We start from the raw sequence: 25842 nt of genomic DNA on the forward strand, positions 1-25842 counted from the left end.
CAGGGTATTTACAATTTAAACCCAGCTTTCCAGCAAGCTGAGGAAGGTTACAGATTAACTTACTCTGTATACATAATACAGAAAGGGAAATAAATATTAACCTCAGTAAAGGACTTGTCTCTGAAAACACATTTTCTGTTGCTTTCGAGAATGAGTTGAGAATATAATACAGAAATGAATTCAGGTTCAAGTTGTGCTTACACATACATATTTATTTTCTGAAGCTCTGCCGCCAGTTTGTTAACAGGAAAATATTACCTATTAAGTCCACATCCATTATGTGCTTTTCTCCCGGCCCTAGGATCATAGCGCTTGGTCAAGTATGTTTTTGAGCCAGATTCTCCAAAGCAGAAATGACTCCCGACTTTAGGTTAGCGCTTTTTGGGAGCCACGGTGTAATTGGTTCAGGTCAGGCTGCAACGTATTATTAACAGACTGAAGTGGTAATTTCCCAACTTATTAGGCTGAACCATATCATTTCATTTTAACCTACAAAAATGACACTTTCCTGTGGTTCAGCTTGCTATATCCTGGAACCTGGAACCACGTGAGAGCACTTGAGCCCTGGGAGAATGAGTCTATACACTATTGAGATTATAATACATTCTCTGGAGGTGCCCTTCCCTCTTGCCTGTCAGGCAACCATGAGTGGAGGCAAATGTGTCCTACAGAGATGGATAAGAGTGGACCTCTTGTCTTTTTCTGTCTCCAAACCAGCTTTGTCATTTTCAAAATTGCTGTAAACATTCCTCTCAGTGGAACAGCCACTGCCAACCAATAGAGTTCTCACTGTTGGAAGAAACTACACAAGGGTTAAGAGGTCAAAGTTCAAATGTGGCACACTCTGACACTAGTGTCATGGTAACTGTGGCTTCCTCTGCCACCAATCTTTTCTGCTTCCCAAGGGGCCCTGAGATTTCGGCTAGGAGAGGAGATTATTTGTAGTGTGTTCCCAGCCAGGCCGGGAGAACTGAGCTGAATGCAAAATCCTATCAGTTATTATCATAAAAAATCTGCTGTGTCAAAACTTAGCTTTTTGGTCGTGCATCTTGGCAGGGATATCAGTTTAATTGACTGTATTCACCTTTATGTTGAGAATCTTGTGGCTAGAAAAGCTTCCCTTTTGTGGTGCTGATACAATTTGATTTTTAAAATGGAAGAAATAGAATGGAATGGCATAGCATGATAAAGCCTGGGTTCATTTGGCTATCTCCAACCACAATAAAGGGTGTTACAAAAATTTCAAAAAATATTTACTTAAGAGTTCTTTCAGCTGGGGAACAAACACCAAACCAAATGAGTTACTTACATAACAGTACTTTCAGAACGGCACAGCGGTCTCAAAAGATCAAACCAATAATGTGACATTGAAAAGACCATTTTCTAGTGCTGAAGTCAGTCCAAGGAAGCCTGAGGTACCCCATGTGCCACATTTAAAATTTAACCACTTCACAAATATCTGCAGGCGTTGAGTAAATAACCCTCTGTCATGTAGCTTTAAATTGCACCCCTGTTGCAATACTGCATCAATATTATTACATTTTTAAAAATCTGTATAAAATATTATCTGGAACCCCAAAAGAAAATCAATTAATCTTTAAAAAGTTTGTTACAAAGTTGACTGTATAAAACACTAAAACATAATCCATATGTACAAAATGCTGCTGTTTAAGAAAATAATGGGACCCAGTAGTAGAATAAAATAATTTTGTACAAATCAATATTTAAGAAAAAAACTTTAAAAAAGAATATTGAAATGTCTTAGTTCAGAAGAACAACTGTAAAGCGTGTGTTTGCTTTTACACCATCCGAAAGTTTCTTGCAGGGAGAACGCGTTGGCGGAGGGACAGCGTCCTGCTTTCCCCCACGGAAGGGATCCCGACTGTCATCGCCGAGGGGCGTACTTGGAAGCCCAGTCGGTCCGGCCGTGCACTGGCTGGGCAGCCGGAGGCCGTGGGATCAGCCCAGGAGTGCTCCTAGGCTGGGTGTGGAAGAAAGGCCGTCCAGGATGAGGTCTCACAGCCTTCAAGGAAGAATAACCTGCAGTGAAAGAGACAGGTGAGCCTGATTGGTAGGGGATCCATGCAAACAGGTGCAGATACATGCATTTCAGTAAAAAAAAAATATGAGAAAAGGAGAATTCAAGAGGAGCACTTCGCCTCCTGCTCATAGTCTTCCCTTTCTCCGTTAAAGACCACCTAATTCTATAGTGTCAGGCCAAAAATACAGATGTCAATCCTGACTCCTCTCTTGTTCTCAAATTCCACTTGTAATTTGTCAGCAAATCCTACTGGCTCTACCTTCCAAATATACCCAGAATCTGGCCCAACCCAACCACTAGCACCCCAGCTCAGGCCAGCGCCATCCCCCTGCCTGGATAATTAGCCTGCCCATCAGTGTTGCTGCCTCCAATCTTGCTCTCTCCTTTCAGTCTAGTGACAGCCAGCTCTTGAGTGTGCGTGGAAGATGCATATCAAATCACCTCACTCCCCTGCTCAGAACCTTCCAGCGGCTCCCATGTCGCTCAGAGTCAATGACCAAGTGCACATGGTAGCTGCAGGGCCTCATAGCATGCGGTGTCTTCTCATCTCTCTGACCCCCTCTCTTCCTACTCCCCTCCTCTCACTCATGCCACCCCTGTACTGTCTCCTTGCTATTCGCTGAATATGCCAGGCCTGTCCTGTCTCAAAGCCCACACACCTGTGCCAAACCAGCGTGGCTCAGTGTTTGAGCGTCAGCCTATGAACAAGAAGGTCACAGTTCAATTCCCGGTCAGGGCACATGCCCAGGTTGCAGGCTAGATCTTCAGTGCGGAATTTGCAGGAGGCAGCCAATCAGTGACTCTCTCTCATCACTGATGTTTCTCTCTCCCTCTCCTTTCCTCTCTGAAATCAATAAAAACATATATATATATTTTAAAAATCCCACACACCTCAGAATCCCAAGTCTGAAACAGTCTCAACTATATTGCCCACTTGCTCACTCACCTCCTTCGCAATGAGGTCTTCTTTGGTTACCCTATCTAAAATTGCAATCTGCACCCCACCCTCCAACTCCCTCATTCTCAATCTCTACTTCCTGCCTGCTCTATTTTCTCCTCAACACTCATAAGCATCTTATCTGGCCCTCTTATTGTCTATAGAGTATAAGTCCACAAGGACAGGGAGTCTGTCTGTCCCCTTCGCTTGGGGATCCTAGACCTACAACATGCCTATCCATGCCTGCAACGACAAAGCCGTTGTTCAATAACTATTTGTTGAATCAATTCATGAATAATCCACAATGGAACTTACCAGGGGAAGGGTCTGGAATAGGTGCCAAGTGTACCCTCTGCACAGCAGAACCAACTTCTTTTTTCAGAAAGGAAGGAATGTAGTTTCCAGTCAGTCCACTAGAACTTGTAGAGCCGGAACCAACTGATTTGCAAAAACAAAAGTTCATTACTACAAAGTCACATGTACATAACAGGGTTAAAGGACAGTAGTACAGAAAAATAAAGAATTAGGTTTTTATTTTTGGAGGGGGAAGAATTATGATAAAAACATATTCTGATCAGAGCATTCCAGCACACCACACTGTCAGAAAGATGGGGGTGCAGGGGGAAGGGGGGGGGGGACTGCTGCTCCTGTAGCCCACACCCAAATGGAGGGTGGTTGGTTTGTATGAGAAAAGGGAAATTTGGAATTTTTTTTCTTTTGGTATAATCAGTTTAGCCTGTTCTGAAACATGCTTTTTCCACTTCATAATAATATAGAACAATGATCATTGCATGTCAGTATATGCAAATTCTACAATATGGCTAAACCATAATACATTTAACCACTCTCTTATTCATCAACACAAGGGTTATGTTAATTATTTAGCTACTAGAGGCCCAATGCATGAAATTCGTGCAAGAGTAGGCCTTCTTTCCCCAGCTGCCAGCACCAGCTTCTCTCTGGCACCTGGGACACGGCTTCCCTCCAGCCACAGGCAGGTACCCAGGGCCCAGGCTTCCCTTACAGCCCCGGCTTTGTTCGGAAGGACATCCGGTCAAATTAGCATATTACACTTTTATTATTATAGATTATAAGTAATTCTATATAAGTATTCTTCTCTGTAATCAGAACAATTAACCATTATTAAAATACGGAGTATATTAAATACATTCACTTATAATGCCATTTCCATCTTGAGAGTGCTTTAAGGACCAGAACTATAGCTACTCATCTTAGTATTCTAGGATGTTAGTGGAATGAATGCCTTACATATAGCAAGGCATTCCACTTGCCTTGGATGGGGGAATGAATATCTATAAGCCTTACTATGAAGGCGTAAAGCTACACATGGAACAATGAAGAATGTTATTATGGCCATTATACAATGGAAGTTCTAGCCATTAAGAAAAGAGTTACTGAGTAGTAGAACTGCTCTATGTCTCCCCAACACAGAGCATCCTTGGCCATCGCTCAGAGCAGAGCAAGAACCATGGTTGGAATGCCTGTCTGAGGAGCTGTGGTGGGCAGCCGGAGCAGATTTTGCATTTTTGGTGAATAGACCGATATGAAGAAAAAGGAGAGGAGAACTTGAACAGATAAAGTCACAAAAGGGAAAAAATGTAGTCAATAAACACAAGATGCTCAACCTCATTAGTGAACAGGACATGCAAGTTTAAGCCACAAAAAATGCTATTTCACACCCATCACATTAGCTCAAATTTTAGTCTCGACAGTACCAAGAGGCATCAAGGATGCAGCACAACTCCCACACCCTGCCGGAGAGCCATCTGGCAATATCTGTGAAGTCGAAGATGAGCACACCCTTCAACCTAGCATGTTTATATCACATCCAGAGAAACCCCACACAGGTGCACAGCAAGGCCCATTTCAGCACGCTTTCTAATAGCAAAAACCATCAACAACTTACATGTTCATCAAGAAGAGAAGGGATAAGTAAATATGGTCTAGTAGAAGTAATAAATGATGGTATTGTATGGTTATATATATTGTATATGTAATATGATATATGATATGACATACATTCTATATATGTGTAATTGCTACATACATAATATAATTATTAAAATGAATGAAGTGGAGATCCAGGATTATAGGCATATACATTTTAAAACATGCAAAACTATACTATGTGCTTCATGTATTTATATTTTAAAAAGCATAGAAATAATAAATACCTGAATCAGGGGGGAGTTGGGTGAGGGAGAGACAGAGGGAGAAGGAGGGAAAGGCCTAGACATGGCCTTGGGGTCTATTGGCCAAGTTTCACTTTGTAAGCTCGCAGCGGGTATGTGGGTGTTGCTATATTATTTTCTTCTTCTTTTTTGTATTCCTTGAAATACATGCACATGGAATGGATAAGGGCAGGAGAAGTGCAGCCAGATGTTTACTTGGAATGAGGAGGGGAGCAGCACAGAGAGCAGGGCTGCCATGTGAGGGATGGCCATGTGGGGAACTGGCCGGCTGGGAACAGGGTTAGTCAGCCTGCACAGCTCAGGAAATGTCTTTTACTTATTTACAAAGAATGGGAGGGCCACCCAAACTATCTTCATCTGGAAGTCTTGTTGGCCTGGCAGGGGCTGGGTAATCAAGCAGAGGGGACAAGCTGGAACTGACTTCCGAGGTCGTGCACCATAGAGGGTCAGACTCTGTCAAGTGTTTTTTTGTTTTTTCCAGGAGCCAAGAACGACTATGCTTTTCCCACCAGATACTCCTGGAGGTAGACCCGTGAGCGGGCTGGGTCCCCAGGGCCTGCTGCTCTGAGACAGGAGCACAGGCCAGGAAGAGAGGCCCGGGGTTTGCGTAGCAGAAAGGCCCCCGTGGTCCCACAATTGGAACCCTTGTCTCCATTCCCACTCTGCCACATCCAGAGAAATTTGCTTCTTGCCATTTGGGAGTTAATAATTAGTACTCACCTGAATTTATCTTGCTGATTACTGACACCGTCCCTGAAGACTTTCCTGACAAACCAGAACTAGACCACGGGTTAGATGGAATAAAGTCCTTGCCCGGAGTCGGGAGGATGCCATTCCTTATGTTTATTCCTAACAGGGAAGAAATGTTTTCAAAATATGCACCAGACTTCAGAGATAAAATTAATGCAGAACCCAATTTGTCTAAAAGTTTCTATGGCTCAAGAATCTAAGCAAACATGGACTGTGAAAAGGAAAGATGCTGTCTTTGGGTTTAGTATGTTGCCTCTCTGGTATGTGGCCTGACAGGGGTGTCTGAAACTTCTGTTACCAACAGCTCTGTCCCATGTCCTATGTTTTGACGCCCTCTGGTGCTGTCCTGGGCTTTAGTGCTCCTGGACATTCCTACGTGTCCCCTTCGCAGGCCATCGCCTTTCTGTCATCTAAGTTCCTCTCCACCCCGACTCCAAAGTCCCAACCTCTGCATCCCTTCCCTCCTCTTTCTGCCTCTGTCCCCCAAGATCCCACCTTCTCACCTGACCTACACCACTTCGTCATCCCACGCTGATGGCTCCGGTCTGTACCAACAACCCTCACCGACTCCCTAATGTCCAAGGCTGCCTTGACCTTAACCTCAAGCCAAACCACTTTCCCTCTAGATGCCTGCATCCCCACTTGTGTCAGGCACTGCAGATTTCGGGGGGGGGGGGGGGGGGAGGACGGGGGGGTGTGGAAAGAGACCTCAGGCATGCTGCCTGGCTCTTACCAGTTCCTCCCTCCCTGGGGGCTGGACCCAGTATCTGCTACTAAATTTCTTATCTTAGGCAACTATAAAAACTAAAAATATGAGGCCTGGGCTCCAGCAACTATTTTTATGATGTTCCCACCAGTTCTGAAGAGAAGCCCCAAGTGCCTTCCAAAACAGAACCTCTGTGAACATGGGATTCCAGGGAAATGGTTTCTTTTCAACGGTCAGAGAAAATGGAGTTGTTTCTATTACCTGGCAAGTATCGGGAGTGCTTCAAGTAGTGCTGCTTGGCCGAGGATCTCAGGGTCGGCGTGTCTCGCCTCTGATACGAAGTCTGGGTCGGGGCGCTGTTTCCTGTCCCCATGGGCTCAGAGGGCTTCAGGTCCAAAACACTCTCAAATCTGAAACGAGAGAACATGGCTCAGGTCACACTTGAGAGAAAGCATCATCAGATGGGTAAGGGTCCCTCGCAAACCCCAGATCCAGTCCTTTACAGACAGAAGCGCACACTTGCCTGCAGAGAGTCTCGTCGCTCTGTCTCTTCTTGTTTTTCAGGTCAATCCTGGTGAGGGAGGGACTGAAATCCAAGTCATCCAAGTCAGCCCAGTCATCTGAATCCTTTGTCGACCTGGAAACAAGACCCCACCTTCTCCTACTCTTTGGCTTGATCTCACCGTTTTTGTGCTCCAGCCCAGCGAGGATTTTCTGTGTTCACAAGGAGAGGGGGGGAAAAGCAATACTTGGCATTAATGGAGCTCACCCATGGGTACTCCCCATTCCGAACTTTCTTGGTCATAAAAAGGAGGATCATGGGGCATAGCATCTATCTATAATAATAAAAGCGTAGTATGCTAATTAGACTGGACGTTGTTCTGGATGTCCTTCGAATTTCATGCATCGGCCTCTAGTTCCCTAATATGCACTGCTCATCTGAAAGGGCAACTGGGGCAGCGCATACCCAGACCCTTGTCTCTCGCCTACCCTGCACAGAGTACATCGGTGTTCATCCTATGGAGACACTCGTTGTATATGAAAAGGATTTTAAAAAAGAAATTTAAGGGACTTCTCCCATACTAGGAAGATGGCTGGTTCTCATTCAGGCCTCATCTCAAACAGTTAACATGATTTACAGTGTTATAAATAACGATATAAAGAATATAGTGTCAGTCATCCCACCCTCTTACAGAAAACAATACAAATAATGCCTTCTTTGCCTTCTTGATAGACTTGGACATAATTTAACTACTGAATTAGTTATAACAGGAAATTTCCAACTACCGCTGCCTTCAAGTCCTGGACTGGGGTAAAACAAACAGTCTAGAGATGCCACCCTGTAACCTCACGCAGTATCGTACATTGTGCTGCCTGGGAGCCAGCGCTCAGTGAAGGAATACTAGTTGACAGAAAAAGTGTTACTTTTGCATAAAGGTGTTAGGAAATCAGACTCTCAGACAGCATTAAAAAGCTACTGGCAACTAGACTCCCTTGGCCAGGTTATCATTTGATTAAATCTAACACCCGTTGATTCCTTTTGAACCCCAGCCCAAGAGGAGAAGAAAGATCTGGGCTCAATTAACAGCCCAGCATATGAGCCATTGATGGGATTCATAGGAATAACAACCCACAAATATTCGTATGGCACTTGGTGACTTTCAAAACATCTGCACAACCCGGCCAGTGTGGCTCAGTGGCTTAGTGTTGACTTATGAACCAGGAGGTCATGGTTCAATTCCCGATCAGGGCACATACCCTGGTTTTGGGCTCAGTCCCCAGTGTGGGGCATGCAGGAGGCAGCTGATCAATGGTTCTCTCTCATCATTGATGTTTTTATCTCTCTCTCCTTCTCCCTTCTTCTCTGAAATCAATAAAAACATATTTTAAAAAAAAAACAAAACAAAACAAAAAACATCTGCACAAGCATCAGGAACTTTGATCCTCTTGAACAGCCCTGTCTGGTGGGCAAGACAGATGTAATGATTTTCTGTTACAGATGAGGAAACTGAGTCCACAGGGATCAGCATCAATGACTAATATTTATTAAGTTCCTCCCAGGTGCCAGGTATTCATTTAAATTCTTTCAAGTATTAACTCATTTAGTGCTCAAAAGAATTCTTTCAGGCAGGTGTTATTATCTCTATTTTACAGAGAGGAAGTGAGGAGCAGAGAGGCGGGATCATGTGCACAGGGCCATTGAACTTAGCCCTTTAACGCCAAGGCCAAAGCTCTTTTCACAAGTCCATGATGTTACAAAGGTACGTTTATCACAGTTACACTCTATATGCTGAAAAGGAAAACAGGTCACACAGTAAGTGAGGTACCAGTAGAAGAGGAACAGGCCAGACAGGAGGCGCACTAGTGAATTACGCCGCTTACCGCTGGAGGATTCTTGGCGTGGAGGGATGGGAAGAGTAAGGGGCTTGGCTTGTCCTCCGGCAGATGGCTCGGGTGATCTGTCCTGGACGCCTCTGCTTTGTAGGGGTACATGAGATGCTGAGGGGGCTGGCTGGTTTGATGCTGTCTCGAAGAAATCCGAGTGTGTGGCTTGGTCGGGGGCTGGGCAGGAGGGACTGGCTTAATGTGAGGTGGCAGGCCTGCCTTTTCCAGGATGTCCTTCTGTGGTTTTCCGGAATCCTGAAGGCTCTGTGTGGTGCTGCCCAGGGGATGCCCAATCTGGAAGTAGGGATATCGGAGCGCCTGGAACAAACATATGGCTGCTTTAGGAGAAAAGTCTAGTGGGCAGGTTAGCACCATCAACTCACTCATTGACCAGTTTACTGCAATTTCTTAGCCCAAACCAACTACAGGGTGGGGCAAAAGTAGGTTTATAGTTGTTTGCATGGAAAATAATACAATAATTAATAAATAATATAAAAGAATAAACTCTGTATTTCTCGTACTCACAAACCTATGTTTGCCAGCACCTTGAATCTGTAACACCCCTTGTGGCTTTTCTTATCTAAAGTATTATCGAATGTATGAACTTAAAATTATCTCACTAAAGCAGCCAGTTACACTGCTATTACCTTTGCTACTTCTGAAAAGTATTCTGGCTCAATACAGCTCCTAGCTTTGTAACTTATTATTTCCTATATGTCTTAAATAGAATACTTCACTTTTCTGAGCCCATTTCCTCATTCCAAAGCAACTATGTTGTTTAAACCTTGACTACTTTAACTTTACAAGTTTCAAACTATTTTAAGTTCTTATATATAACTAGAGGCCCGGTGCATGAAATTCGTGCACAGGGGGGGTGGGGGGTGGGGGGGGGGATCCCTCAGACCAGCCTGCACCCTCTCCAATCCGGGACTTCTCGAGGGATGTCTGACTGCCGGTTTAGGCCCGATCCCACAGGGACTGCTGGCTCCTAACCACTCGCCTGCCTGCCTGCCTGCCTGATGCCCCTAACCACCTCTGCCTGCCGGTCTGATGCCCCTAACTGCCCTCCCCTGCCGGCCTGATGCCCCTAACTGCTCTACTGCCTGCCTGATCACCCCTAACCGCCTCTGCCTTGGCCTCTGCCACCACGGCTTTGTCCGGGAGGACGTCCAGAAGGTTGTTTGGTCTAATTAGCATATTACGCTTTTATTAGTATAGATACACCAATAGTGGTATTCTATACTATTTTTTTACCCATAATACCAAATAAAGTACTTCCTATGAGATTACAGGACTCATTCAGAGTTAGATATGAACTTCATAAGAAATGCATCCCACAGAAGAAGACGGAAGAAAACCTGACTAGCTGTTGGCCGTTTCTTGGGATCCCACTGAAGCAGGTCTCTCAGGAGCTGAATGGCTTCGCTGCTAGCATTAGGAATCAGGGTCTTTAAGTTATTGGGCACACACTGGGGCCAGCGGAAGTTCATAGCACTTGAAAGTTGGTAGCCTTCTGGCCAGTCGGTCTGAAAGAAAGATAAAAAATCTTGCTCAGCCACTCTCTGTGATAGGAGTGCATATCCTGGCATGTGTGCCTACAATGGAAAGGCAATCATGTCATGACCACATCCATATCCATTCTGGTGGCACCATGAGGACTGACAGAGGATGCTAATGGGGAGAATAGAAAGTACATGAAGTCTGAGAAAGCGTAGAAAAAGACACTGGATTTGCCACCAACCTGTTGTATAACCTTAACACAAAATAGTGCCTCTCGCCCTGACCGGTTTGGCTCAGTGGATGGAGGAGTGTCAGCCTGCGGACTGAAGGGTCCCGGGTTCGATTCCAGTTAGGGGCATGTGCCTTGGTGGCGGGCGCATCCCCGGTGGGGGGTTGTGCAGGAGGCAGCTGGTCAATGTTTCTCTCTCATCGATGTTTCTGACTCTCTATCCCTCTCCCTTCCTCTTTGTGAGAGATCAATGGAATATATTAAAAAAAAAAAAAAAAGATAGCGCCTCTCTTGAGATTTGGGGGTTGAACCAAATTAGTATTTTCCCAACTGTGTTCCATGAGACAGAGGTTTTAGAAACTGCTAGTGAGATTTTTTTTTTTTTGGGGGGGGGGAGATAAAACAAAACATCTGTCCCCAGTTAAATAAATTTGTCAAAACCTACATATCCCCATCTTGATGAAGTCCAGCGGTAAAGCAAGCAGGCCCACACAATCTCAAGTTCCCCACTTTTTACCCATCATACCCATGACTAAATGCTGAAGTGCATGAGGGGAAAGGACGAAACAAATAATCTTCGGGTCCCTTCTAACTCCAACACTCCACTATTTTATAAGACACACTCTGGTGTAATTGTTTTTTTTTAAAAAAAAAGCAAAGTGGCATTATGTATTGCTCATATCATTCATTCACTTAGATAGTTACTGAGGGCCTGCTATAGGCGTAGCATTGGGTATCCAAAAATAATCTGATATAAATGCTGCCCTTACAGAAATTACTGTCCAAAGGAGAAAATAAGATATTTATTTAAAATCAGTAATTCAGAATAAAAAGTAACTAGGGCCACGAGAGGTAGATACAATTATCCCAAGGAGGGGAGACTCTGGCCGCAGACTGGAAATCTTGAAGTGGTGCCATCAGTAATTTATTCAAATGATTTAGTAATTTCTTTTGAGGGAGTGCTTTGTACCAGCAATCATGCTAGCTAGGACCCAGAAAAAGAAACACAAATAAACACAAGATAAATCCTTGCCCTGAATGAGCATAACATCCAGGTAACAGATATGGACACAAATGATTATATTAGTAACACAGATCACAGTGGAAGGCGAAGAGGAGAGGAGAAACCGTGAGGAGAAAGACTGTGGGGCCTTGGAAAAACGGCGGATGGGGTCACGGGAGGGACCTCAGTCAGGCCGACCTCATATGCAGAGCACTATAGTGCGGAGATTCCAAGGTGCATGGTGTGGGGGTACGGGTATGAAGTGGGGGACAGAGAATGACAGCTAAGGTGGCTGGTGATAGGAGCCAGAAAATATTTTTAGGAGGGGACGCCAGTACCAGAGCTGTTCTTTAAGGAGGTGAACTGGCTGCAGACGGAAAGATTAGCTGGAGGGGAAAAGACTTGAAGGCAGAAAGACTGATACCCCCATTCAGGGGGGGCGAGCACGCCCAGTCTGTGATGGGGCCAGTGGACTCCAAGGACGAGGGCCGCGTGAGGGACTGTGCAGCGAGGGTCAACAGGACGTAAGGACCCACTACTTAGGTGAGGGGAAGGGGAGTGAGGGAGAGAGGGAGAGTAAAATGGACACACAGCCTCAAGGCTGGGGCTCTGGGACTATGATGGGACCACAGACAAAAATGGAGAATGAAAGCAAGAAGCCAGTGGGGGTAAATGAAAAACCGTCTGGCACATCTTAAACCTGTGTCCATTATATCTCAGTAAAACGAAAAGAAAAAATTGCAGTATGTTTGTGTTCTTTGGAAGAAGTTTAAAAAAGCAAACTGTCAGATGTGTTGAGTTTGAGGGTTTGGTGAGGGTGCCGGGAGCGCCTCTCACAGAGAGATGTAACCATGTGAATGGAGTTACAAAGGAGGGAGGTGAGGGCTACAGATTGCCTTTAGGAGACTTCTGAATAGCTCCTAAGTGCTGTGGCCAGGAGAACAGAGAAAGGCTACAGGGAGGTGAGGTGCCATGGAGAGAAGAGTAGAGGGAGCCAGGACAAATGTCTTCTACTTAAGAGCAGAAGGAAGGCTCAGTGTACAGAGCGTAGGCCTGAAGGGTCTGATTTTGGTCAAGGGTATATGCCAGGGTTGTGGGCTCCAGCTCCAGTAGGGGGCATGCAGGAGGCAGCTGATCAATGATTCTCTCTCTTCATGGATGTTTTTCTCTCTCCCTCTCCCTTCCTCTCTGAAATCAATAAAAATGGAATCTCGGAGGGAAGGCAGGGGCAGGCGGGTGGGTGGGTGGGAAGTTATCAACCAAGGACCTTATCTGCATTTATGCATGGCCCATGGACACAGACAATGGGGTGGTGAGGTCCTGGGGTGGGGGGCAGGGGCAGTCTGGAGGGAGTCAAGGGGGGGAGGGGAAGGAGACATATGTAATACATTCAACAATAAAGAAGTATTTTAAAAAATAAAAAATTAAAATTAATAAAAAGTGAGAGAGAGCAGAAGGAGGGAGTGAGGGCCAGGTCTGAGAGGTGGGTGTGTCTTAGGTCATGGGCATGTCTGAGAGGTGGGTATGGAGGATTGCTGCGGCCAAAAGAAAGATTCCAGAAGGAGCAGGTGGTCATGGCGCAGTGGAGGCCAGGGAGCCTGGGGAGCCGGCTTACCTTTTTCGGGGTCCCCAGTACTTGGCAAATTTTGAAGATTGTGTCGATCTCACTGGCCCCAGGGAAGAGTGGCCTGAGGGTGTACACCTCGGCCATGATGCAGCCCACGGCCCAGATGTCAATGGGGGAGCTGTAGTTGGTGGACCTCAGGAGCACTTCGGGGGCCCTGTACCTGGAGGGACAAAGGGGCACTGCCTGTTACTGCCTCCACTGGTCAGAGCAAGTTAAATATATCATCAGCTCTCAGGGAGAGAGCTTACACATTTCCAATATCTGTGTAGCTCAGTGCGGTACATGCAGGCGTGGAGATTGGCAGCTGCTGTGGCTGCTGTCAAAAAGCAATGCTTCTCTATCTTAGGGTCGTTTCTATTGCGCATGTCTCTACAGGACTCCTCTCTGCAGCCTCTTTGAGAAATGCAGAGTGAGAATAAACGTGAGGAAGAGAGAGAGTGGGAGAGGGAGAGGGAGAGAGAGTGGGAGAGGGAGAGGGAGAGGAAGAGGGAGAGGGAGAGGGAGAGGGAGAGGGAGAGGGAGAGGGAGAGAGAGAGGGAGAGGGAAAATGTAAAACATTGTCTGTAGGCTACTTCTTGCTCATGGCCAACAACTTAAAGCAAATTCTTAGGGTCTGGAAGTTTTAATAATAGCAGTTATTCAGATAGGTCTTTGGAGAATCTTTTACACAACTCTTTTGTAAATGGTCTTTACGAAGGTCTATAAAATATGACTCATATTATGGAAAAGCATAATGGATTTCCTTTAAAAATTATTTACAACACAAGCTTTTAACCCTTGCACAATGCCAACTGCTTACACATATGTTGTAAACTGCACTGTTTCTCCTAGTGAAAGTTAACGTTGGTGACATGAATAGCACCCTCAGTATAATGACATATTTTTAAAGAAATGTAATCAAATACTTTTGAAGAAAATGGCATTCACCATCTGGTAGATACGTAATCTGTGTATGGAGGTCTGGATCGGATTTCCCGGGCCAATCCAAAGTCTGCGATTTTCACAAGATCTGGTCCCATGCAGAGCAGGTTCTCAGGCTTTAAGTCCCGATGGAAGAAGCCTGAGAAAAAGTGGAGAAGGAATCCAAATGCAAGCTGGCCTCTGCGTTATACTCTTCCCAGCTGTATCGCTCTTTTCATAACTGCCATAATTTGAATTATAATTCAGGTATGACACTGAAGGCTCTATACATCCATCCTACTAATAGAGTCCTTCAGACCTCTCAAAGGACTTCATTTAATGAATTCAAGACATAAAATTATTCCAAAGTTGATCATCATACTTTTTTTTCCAAGAGAGAAAACTTATTCTAAAACATCAAAAATTTTATGTCTGCAATTTATACTTCTATAAATCTGTCAAGAACGAGACATAAAAAAATCTTCAAAGAGTTCTTCCCTAGTTTCTGTATCCGATTCTCATTTCATTCCTTGTTTTCTTATTTTTTTAAAAAGCCTTAATAGCTGCATAATATCATCATTTGGATAAATTATCTCTGACATACCAATTCTTCTATTTGAGCATTTAAGCTGTCTTTTCATTTTTCACTATTATAAATAAAAGTTGAATGTAAAAAATTAAAAATAAATAAGTAAAATATCAAAACTCAATTATGGGCTGAGATAACTTTGCAAAAAAACACTGTCATTTAAGGAAAAAAATATCATTTCAAAAGATGAGTCTTATGGGTACTAAGAGTTTATACCACAGCAGAAACACAATTACAATTTCTGTTCAAGAAACAAGGGATTTATGAATAGGACTTACACATAGCTGAGATTCTGCTGTGTGTTGCCACAGATGTTTAAGTATTAAATACTACTTTGCCTAATGAAGAAATAGAGGTGCAGTTCATGTCTTGAAAGGCAAAGCTAACTCATCAAATGGGAAGCTGGCCTCAGCTTTAGCAAAGCTTTGGGGGCACATGCAGCAGACATTCAACAGACCAACCTTCCAGGCGCACTCAGACACCCACTGTCAGCGGTATATGCCACTGAAAACCCAGAACCCCCCACTTACAGAGGGCATTGCTGACATAGACATCTTAATCTCAATGGAACACCCAAACTGGAAATACAACTCCGTAATGCTTCTCACAGTGTTATTTGTTATGTGCTATCATTATCAAGGTTGTGAAAGTTAGGATCCAACTAGCACATTATGGGAGAAGTTAATAGCCATCACTGAAGATCTACACTATTCCTCAACCAACTCTCTGCTGGTAATGCACATCTCTAATGTCCTCCTCCACCCTTTTCTCGACCTATGTCTCTCATCATCGCAGCTGAATATCACTGTCATCTCCACATCTGCCTGTCCCAGACTCTCTCTCCTTCTTGAACCTTTGATAAGATACCCAGATGCCTCATGGTTAGGTTGGATCCTAACTGTCACATTTCTCATCAAAATCCCTCATATCTGTCCCCTGTGCCCTTGCTCATTGGCCCCTCCCAAGTCCTACCTCTTGCGGCCTATCCCTGCACTGCCCCTTTCTAGCAGGCCATCCTCACTCTAGCTTGCTGGATTCCCACTCTTCCTGATAATTCAAACACTGTTCTGTCACTGTCCCATCCACAAACACACACAACAAAATCCTTCCATGGCTCCTTATAAAATTATTTAACAAACCTGAAACTCCTTTCAGTCTGTCGAAAGAGACAAAATTATTTTCCAACTAGTAGCCCTGCGCACAAATCTGTGTGCGAGTAGCTCGCTGCTGCCTGCCTCAGCTGGCCACCCGCCCACGGCCGATGGTAGCTCTCTTCTGCTCATAGCTCGCTGCCCCGCCGTCCTGTAGCTCTCCACCACTTGTAGATTAGTTGTGACATTATGGTATAACAGATAATTAGCATATTCCTCTCTTATTATATAGGATATTTACCACCAATATGTGTAAAGTGTGTTCCAAACAAGTAAAATTCCTCATTTTCTTTTGGTTCATTGTATTTATTTCCTTTAACAATGTTGTCCCTTTGTACTTTTTGACTATACCAATCCCAATCTTTCTCATGCTTTAAGATTTTCTTTGAGTTTCCCTTCCTCCATGAAGCCATTCCAATATATTAGCATTCATTCATTCATTTATTCATTCATTCTACCAATAGATATTCAAGGAGGGCCCACTCCATGCCAGGCACTGGGTTAGGCTCCATGGATTCAGAAGCAAAACCCAAATGGACATGGTTTTTGCCTTGGTAGATGTAATAGGCCCTCCCCAGTAAACCTGGGCAGAGTGCTATCGTTTTCGGGCATGTTAACCATCTCTCAGAAATTAGATGTAGCACTTTAAGGGTAGGGGCCACAGTTATAGTTCTTCTGGATGTCTCATGCAGTGGCCGGAGCATGGTGTCCTCATAACATATTCTTACTGATTGACCCAGGACTTGAATAGATTTGTAGGGAATGTGAAGACAAAGGATGACAAATACACCTGGATCAAGTAGGGAGGGGCAATGAGAGCAGACCAGGGCTGTTGGGAAGGTGGGAGGAAGGAAACCTCACAAGACAGCAGCTAAGAACTGAGAGGAGAGCGATGACCCTGACGCAGTGTGGGAGACACTAAGGGCTCAGAGTGGGAGGTTCTCGTCACAGAGGGCGTTCCAGCAGGACGGAATCTACTAGTCAAGGTCATTTCCTAAAACCCCTCTCTGTTCGAAAGGAAGAGCTGGGTGCCTGTAACGTAGCTACATGTGAAAACTGCACTAGATGTCCTGCATCACAGAAGCAACAGTGTTTTCATAAACGTACACTCCTCTCTGTTCATCCTCTGGAGACACCAGAGCGCAGGACGAGGTCAAGCTCCACGTGGTTCGTGTCACAACACAATGATGGGTCTGTAAGGTGAATGGCTGGCTAAGATGGACCAGGTGAATATAATTACAGAGCCAAGAACCCAGTCCACGTAGAAGGGCTGAAGGTACAGAAGCGATCGCATACACTCAAGAGGGCCACAGGGGAGCAGAGGAAGTGCTTCCGTCCACCAATGAGCTGCTTTTCTTTTCCATCATCCAAGGCATTGAGAAGATCAAGCAGTTAGACCTGGATTAGACCAGAGACTGGCACAGCGAATTTTCTATTTGTATAGCATATGTATATGTAGTACATGTATGTATATAGCCTTGAGTGTTTATATGCATATATGGGTGTAGAAAGGTAGTATACTGTATATATACATATATAGATATGTAAATATAGATACATACTATACTACACATACTATATCTATATCTATATATATTCCATTGTTTCTTTATCCTAACATTGTACCAATATATAACTAATGGCCTTCCTCATACTAATTCCTTAAGTTTCCTAACCAAAGTAAGAGTAAATTAAACCTACATTATAGGAAGAACCAAACTTGAGGCTGGTTCAAATTCAAACAGTAATTCAGTATTAGTCAAAAATGGCCTTTAAAATGAAAGAAAGAATTTCAGATGTGGGCAAATTTGGATGGCTTCTGCTCAGCCTAATTAAATAAAGATGATCAGTGCCCACCAGAGTGGGCGAGGTCTCTTCCGAGACTGAGTCACTGTGTTTGGACCCTCTGTTCTTCAGAGCACCATCCAGCTCCCAGAAGGCCCAAAGGCATGCTCCCATCTTGGAATTGACTTAAGAATGTGAACATGCACACGCAGTTATTAGAGAGTGACCTTTCGTCAGTGCACCCAGGAAGACTCCTGTGGCCCCTGAAGATATATGAACATGAGACCATGGTCTCTCTTCCCAAAAACTCAGAGAATTAAAACCACCCCAATGAGCTCTGGCCAGCATTGTTCAGTGGTTAGAGCATAGGTCCATGCACTGAAGGGTCAAGGGTTCAATCCCCGCCCCTGTGGGGGCTTATGTGGGAGGTAGCCAATCAATGTATCTTGCTCACATTGATGTTTCTCTCTCTCCCCCTCTCTCTCTGTCTCTCTCTTCCTCTACCCCTTCCCTTCCACTCTCTCTAAAAGTCAACACAAAAAATATAATTGGGTGAGGATTAACAACAACAAAAACCAAACGCCTCAATGAGAAAAGAAATGGTAGACACTGTTTTCTGACTGAACAGATGGGAGAGGTGAGTCATGGTGGGTGGGTGAATCATTCACAATCCTACCAAGAAAGGTACCGCAGCTGTTACACTACGGAGCTCCACTCTGTCCCTCCCAACCCACAAAGCTAATCTAGGTGTGTGGTTCTGGTCTTCGCAAGTCCATATTAATGCTGCTTCTCCTCTTAACTCCCCCTCTCTCCTCTTGTAGGGCTAAATTATTATTTCTAAACTTTCGTGGCATTTATGAGTCATTTGTTCTCCAGCCCCCAAGCTCCACTGCCACCATCTACAACACCCACCTCAACACACTTGCATCTTCTCCTGTGCATCCCACCACATCGACCTGTGCTCAGATGCAAGTATTCTCGCACTCCTTGCTTCCATGCTGGTCATGCTCCTGTAAACACGCATGATCCCCTCCCACCAGTCCAGCTTTACCCTCTCCCTCTTTAATTCCACTTCCAGAGAGAACATGAGCACTAATGAAATGAGGAGAGGGAAGATTCTGGTTCACCTTATGTCCCTCTAGCACAGCCGTGGGCAAACTACGGCCCGCGGGCCGGATCCGGCCCGTTTGAAATGAATAAAACTAAAAAAAAAAAAAGACCGTACCCTTTTATGTAATGATGTTTACTTTGAATTTATATTAGTTCACACAAACACTCCATCCATGCTTTTGTTCCGGCCCTCCGGTCCAGTTTAAGAACCCATTGTGGCCCTCGAGTCAAAAAGTTTGCCCACCCCTGCTCTAGAAGCTTTCTTTTCTATGGATCACACCAGGCCCCAAATAAATAATCAGAGGGAAAATGGCTAGGGGGAAATAAATTAATTGCAAACAGAGCCTTAAAATTGGCTGGTGAAAATGGTATCTGTCAGTTGACATGTGCTGTCTGTTATACTGTATTTGAGAATAAGCCTTTATAACTAGGAACATTCATGAATATGTCTGCAGAATCTAGCCCTCTGTCCTTTTCATTACTGAAAAATGGCAAGAGCTATTATTAGCTTTATGCCCATGCGTTCTATTCCTTGGTAATTAAAAGTATAAGGCCCTCCTGCAGTGTACATTTACTTCCCATCTCTATTTTAACAAAACATTACCACATGAGAGGCAATACTGCATAGTGGTAAATTGTGCAGACCAATCAGATTGCCCGATTTCAAGTCCCAATTCTGTTCACTGGCTGGCAAATCATGTAACCTCTCTGTGCCTCACTCCCCGCACCTGTAAAATGGGGGAATAACAGCGTCTACCTGTGGGGTTGTTTTGCAGGATTCGATGTGCTAACGTTTGTACAGCTTTTACAGCAGCACTTAGCACGTCGGCACCTTGCCAGAGCTTGTTGGTATTAGTAGTATGAATCCTATCATTTTCTCTTCCAAGCAACCTGGTAAAGTGAACAGGCAGACACGGCTCCACTTTTGTAGATGCAAAGAATCAAGGCTGTGAGGCTAGTGATGTGCCCCGCCACCTGTGAGGAGGCGGTGCAAGCTCTGCTCTGATTCTTGGCCGGGTCCACGCTCTGCGGATGCGTGCTTTGGGACTTGTCACAAGAGTCCACTTCTCCCTCTCCACTTCCGATCCACAATGCAAACCCTTAGATCTGGGTCATTCAGGGGTCATGCAACAGCAAAGTGCTATTAAGATAAACCTTCCTGTTCAAACTGTTTGGCTTTCATAATTCAGGATCAGCCCTTCAATCTAATTTCAGGGTCCCCTACGCCAACCGAATAACAGAAGAATTTCCTCTTTCATTCTGGCAGAAAACGCGTTGTGCTTGCTTTTCATTAAGAGCCCGGGGGCAAGGAAACCACGAAGCCACAAAGAAGGCTTTCTCCCCTCTGCCACATCCTGCTAATGATGAACCTGATACGAACATGGGGAAATAACTAGAGAATACTTAACCACTATGAATTCACATAGCACACCTTCCTGGGACGGGAGGTGTAATTTCACAGATATTACCGAATTGAAACCTACAACGTTTTTATAAAGAAGGCCACGAGGCCAGCAACACACAGAAAGGCCAAGGGCTGACTCAAGGTCATGCACAGGAAGACAGTGATGAAACACAGAAGCAGAGAGCCACTTCTTGGGGCAAAACATTGTTCTCAAGCCAGCTATGCATTTCTGATTACTGGCATGGATGAGTGTGACCTGCATATGTGCAAGGGCAGGTTAAGGAAGAAACACAGTGTGCATTCATTTTTTAATTTCCGCAAAGTGCGTGCTCAATCGGCCCCCAAGCAGGATGGTGTCTTCGTTCCCTGGGCGGGGAAAGGGCTCAGTGACATGGACTACGGCCATAGCAACTGACTACCCGCAGGGCGGCTCTCCCCTCTCAGAGGACTCTGCTCCCCCGGGGACAGAACTCGCCTTCTCACAGTGAGGATGAGCAATAGGGAGGAGCCTGAGACTCACTCTGAAGTGCCTTAGGTGATTTTTCTTTCCATTACTGGAGAAAAGAAATAACATGGAGTTACCTGTGCACTTAACCAGAGTCAAGTCGATACTATATAAATACCATTAAGAAGTTTCCAGAAATCATTTATCAATGAAAATGAGGTTTGACCTGTAAAATTAATATCCACCTACAAATATTATCACTATTTTCTTAACCTCTTACTCTCTTGTTCGCTGGGAAGATAGGTTTGTCTAGTGAAGTGTGGCCAGTGGACACAAGTATCTGAGCTGATCTCTGCTCTTCCACTTCATTGCAATGGGGCCTGCGGCAGGTCTTTAAAGCTCTCTAGACCTCTTTGGAAGGAACAGATACCAGCTATCCTTTCTATTTGAGTAATTGGCATGGAAATAAATTGACAGATGAAAAGTTACTAAGTTATACCTAGAACTGGGCACGTAACAGCTGGGGAAAGTGTCATGAAACTCTGGTCATAGCAACGGTGCTGGGGTTATAAAGTAAAGGTGGTTTGACCTTCTCAATAAACCCAGCTTCTCATACACAATCCGATTTCAAATCCCAAATTATTTAACCCCTCTGTGCCTCACTTTCCTCATCTGTAAAATGGGGCAATAACAGCATCTACCTTGTAGGGTTATTTTGCAGAATTCAATGTGCTAATATTTGCAAAACTTTGTGCATTGGGACTTGTAACAAGTCTAAGGCGTGTAAGCGAACTGATAGTGTGGAGTTACAAAAAACTGTTTTGACATAATAGTATAAGGATGCTAAATTATTAGATATGTATTTATGTGTTGTGTGTGTATGTGTGTGTGCAGGGAGGGGTGTATATGTAGATACATGCATATGTGGGTATGTATGCATGTAGATGTGTATGCACATGTATGAGGGTATGTGCACATATTCACTCGATGAGTCAGAGGCCTGGATAAAAGGCTACATGCTCTTTCTGGAAACATATCTGAGTCTCATGAATGCAGCAAAAGAAGAGAAAGTCAAAGAAGTTAACTTTCTTTTAGGTCCCCACTCAGTTTCCGGCACTGAGCAAGGAGCCCGAGCAACTGTGATGCCATCGCTGGTCCTGATTTGAAGACATTCTGGGACCTTTGAAGACATTTGAAGACCTTTCTCCTTTGAGAATCTCTTTGATTCTTTTTTTTCTCTCCTTGATTTCTTATCATTTCTTTTTCCTGGGCTCTTAAATCTAGTAAGTGACTCCCCCATTTGTTCCTAATGTCTTACTATAAATTTTTCATGTTTTGCAAATTCATACTATGCCTTGTGAATTCTGGTGAATACAGGTTACAGTGCTAGCTCTATCAATGTCAGCAGAATCAGACATACCTTTAACTAAAATCTTTTCACTAGAACTGGTTCACAATTTGACTCAGTCTTGCAATTACTCACTGGTTATTCAGCATGTGCCTGAGGCTGACAAGGATTTGTACGATAGCCTGTCTGTTGTTTGTGTTTTATTTAGTCTCTAACTGTGAGAGGCTATTTAGGGGTTAAAGAACAGGCTGGGAACAATCCCAGATGGATGGAGGCACGAGGTCTTTTCTACTCACTACCAACCTCTGTCAAATCTGAACTGACTGTATTATCAAAGGGTTTCCACCCAGTTTCCTTACTAGGAAATTCATTTGTTGGTGCAATATTTGCAACAGCAATGATATCCTTACACTGGGAGTGAACAGATTTCTACCTGTGCAGGATCAGCTGCTTAGCCCATCTGTCTATATACAAAAGTGACCTCAAATGACCTCCGGAAGGATCTCCTGGCTCTACTGGTGCACATGTCCATCCCATGGCTCTGTGTTCACGAGGAGGTATTGATCCATCCCCAGGTGGGCCGCGTGCAGTTAGTAACAAAGACTAGTGATGCCCCAGATACTTGCTGGAAAACATAACCTTAAACTCACTGCTACTCATTATCTTTCAAAAGCTAATGAGTGATAGAGGCTTTCCTAAAGAGTATGCACCATCCATTATTCTAAACACTCTTTTTCCTTAGACTAACCAGACCATCCCCAGAGTGAATTATCCTGGGCCTCAGTAGAACTATTTTCTCAGTAGGACTGTTTTCTCAAATCAGGTGATATAATTGGCCTGTATTGAGGGAAGTGACATGAAACTTCCCCACGTCACTGTGTTCACCATGAAGTCACATTACATATTATTTCCCCGGCAAGGACACATAAGAGAACCTCCCTGATCTCAGTACCAAGAATAGTCTGCTTCTCTTGGGCAAATGGACTGTTTTTACCTCAGGGAAACTATGTAGATTGTAATCTGTCATGTTTCACATTTCTCATTGTCAGAAAGCAAGCTCAGAATAGAATCTGTAGCCTGCTTCTTCTACTTAAGTAAAAGAGGTCGAGATGCATTTTGTGGGTTAACCTCACCCCTGGCTATAGGTATCCTGTAGCTTGTTTGGCCTGTCCCTTTTTCTGTCTTTGCTAATTTTTAATTCATTTAATTTTCCTGTGTTGCATAAACCTTGTTAGACTATTTTTGAGCCCCTTTGAACAACTAAAATATAAATACATTAGGAAAACGAGAAGCCACTGTAAATCAGTGTTAGTGGGACAAACATAATATGTGAAATTTCCCTGAATTCTAATCTTAGGTTTCTCATTAATACACCATTTAATGGTCAGGAATGATTTTAGATCTATAACTAACAAGCTTAATGTTAAAGCCCAAAGAAGAAGAACATGCAGACATGAGGAGTAATGAGGGATATTCAGAAATCAAGTAATGGAAGGTAACATATTCCAAAATCCATCGTTAACCTCCCAACTCTTCCACCTTTTCCGGGAGTCAATTGCAAGATACACGGATGCTTCCTGCACCCACCTGATGACAACACTTCACTGCTATTCAGAGGAACAGTAATCCAAATCACCTACCGTGTTTGTGAATAAATGCAAGACCTTGCAGTATCTGAAACATGATGTTCCTTATAGCAGACTCAGGAAACAACTTATTTCTGTATGGAGCAGAGGGAAAAAGTTATAAGTCTAGATTTACAAATGAAAATGGGATTCATTTTGGTTATATAGTAAGAACTTGCGCAAACATTGGCTCACGTGCTAATTTGACCAGATCCTTTGATGATAATACAGAGCAAAGAAAAACAACCATTTGCCCATACACACCAAATATATTTAATTATGTTACAAAGAAGCAATGATGAAATATTTTATAGTAAACCCCCAACAAAATTCCCTCTAATGTAACATATAAACATCTCTTCTCTCTGTAATATAAACTAAAACTTTAAAAAATTTTAATGGGGAAAATTTGAGGCTTTATGACAAGTAGTAGAGAGTAACATTTTCCTCCTGGCTGGGCAAACTACGCATCTTCTTTGCTATGATTTTCAATAAAGACAATCCCTGTCGGAGAACCAAGATGGCGGCATAGGTTAACGCCGGAGTTTGCTGCTTTGAACAACTACTTCAAAAGTGAAACTAAAAGACGGAACGGACATCACCCAAAACCACTGGAACGCTGGCTGCGTGGAAGTCCTACAACTAGGAGGAAAGAGAAACGCATACGGACACTCAGAGGAGGCGCAGTGCTGAAGTGAAAGTCTGAGGTGCGGAGCACGCGGAGTGGGCTGGCGGCGGAGGGCGCGGTTGGTGTTTTCAATCGGGAGGGAGTCGCAGACTCTGAGCTCCAGATCCGGGCGAGTCTTTAGGGACCCAGACTCAAACGGGAGAAGCGGGACTGCCTGGCTTCCGTCAGAGCGAGTGCAGCTTTCTCTCCGAGCTTTGCAGTGGGTGCTGGGACTCAGAGAGGCAGAGCCCCTGGGGACAGGACTGAGAGCCGCCATAACTGCTCTCTCCGGCCCACCCTGTTGATCCTGTGCGACCCGCCCCGCCCAAGCCCTGCACACAGGCATTTGCCGGATAGCCTCAGGCAAAGGCTGGATTAGCACCTCCCTAGAGGACAGAAGTTCTCTCACTGCAGACACAGCTGATTCTCATAGCCACTTGGCCTGGAGGTCAAACCCTCCCTGGAATTAGCTACAACAATCAAGATTTAACTATAAAACCACGAACAAAGACGACTAGGGGGTGCACCAAAGAAGCATAACAAAATGCGGAGACAAAGAAACAGGACAAAATTGTCAATGGAAGATCTAGAGTTCAGAACCACACTTTTAAGGTCTCTCAAGAACTGTTTAGAAGCCGCCGATAAACTTAATGAGATCTATAAGAAAACTAATGAGACCCTCGATCTTATATTGGGGAACCAACTAGAAATTAAGCATACACTGACTGAAATAAAGAATATTATACAGACTCCCGACAGCAGAACAGAGGAGCGCAAGAATCAAGTCAATGATTTGAAATGCGAGGAAGCAAAAAACACCCAACCGGAAAAGCAAAATGAAAAAAGAATCCAAAAATGCGAGGATAGTGTAAGGAGCCTCTGGGACAGCTTCAGGCGTACCAACATCAGAATTATAGGGGTGCCAGAAGATGAGAGAGAGCAAGATATTGAAAACCTATTTGAAGAAATAATGACAGAAAACTTCCCTCACCTGGTGAAAGAAATGGACTTACAGGTCCAAGAAGCTCGGAGAACCCCAAACAAAAGGAATCCAAAGAGGACCACACCAAGACACATCATAATTAAAATGCCAAGAGCAAAAGACAAAGAGAGAATCTTAAAAACAGCAAGAGAAAGAAACTCAGTTACCTACAAGGGAATACCCATACGACTGTCAGCTGATTTCTCAACAGAAACTTTGCAGGCCAGAAGGGAGTGGCAAGAAATATTCAAAGTGATGAATACCAAGAACCTACAACCAAGATTACTTTATCCAGCAAAGCTATCATTCAGAATTGAAGGTCAGATAAAGAGCTTCACAGATAAGGAAAAGCTAAAGGAGTTCATCACCACCAAACCAGGATTATATGAAATGCTGAAAGGTATCCTTTAAGAAGAGGAAGAAGAAGAAAAAGGTAAAGATACA

The 25842-nt window shown here is 44.1% G+C and overlaps 1 protein-coding gene across 2 annotated transcripts in view; it reads right to left on the reverse strand.

Annotated features, from left to right (window-relative positions):
- Positions 1–1885: 1885 nt before the first annotated feature.
- Positions 1886–25842, reverse strand: part of CILK1 (ciliogenesis associated kinase 1) — a gene marked incomplete at its 3' end in the record, with an annotated part of 31017 nt that continues 7060 nt past the window's right edge. The window contains exons 4-13 of one of the 2 annotated variants that reach the window (XM_081094849.1): positions 23765–23844; positions 14319–14451; positions 13380–13551; positions 10391–10558; positions 9030–9350; positions 7165–7361; positions 6909–7057; positions 5912–6040; positions 3294–3416; positions 1886–2040 (exon numbers count right to left, since the gene is read on the reverse strand). In XM_081094849.1, coding sequence (XP_080950975.1) covers positions 1886–2040; positions 3294–3416; positions 5912–6040; positions 6909–7057; positions 7165–7361; positions 9030–9350; positions 10391–10558; positions 13380–13551; positions 14319–14451; positions 23765–23844 — 1627 coding nt within the window. Of the gene's footprint in view, positions 2041–3293; positions 3417–5911; positions 6041–6908; positions 7058–7164; positions 7362–9020; positions 9351–10390; positions 10559–13379; positions 13552–14318; positions 14452–23764; positions 23845–25842 lie in introns of both variants that reach the window. The other variant, XM_081094848.1, reaches the window with a different exon arrangement.

This window comes from Myotis nattereri, assembly GCF_964212035.1.
Source record: "Myotis nattereri genome assembly, chromosome: 6".
NCBI lineage: Eukaryota > Metazoa > Chordata > Mammalia > Chiroptera > Vespertilionidae > Myotis > Myotis nattereri.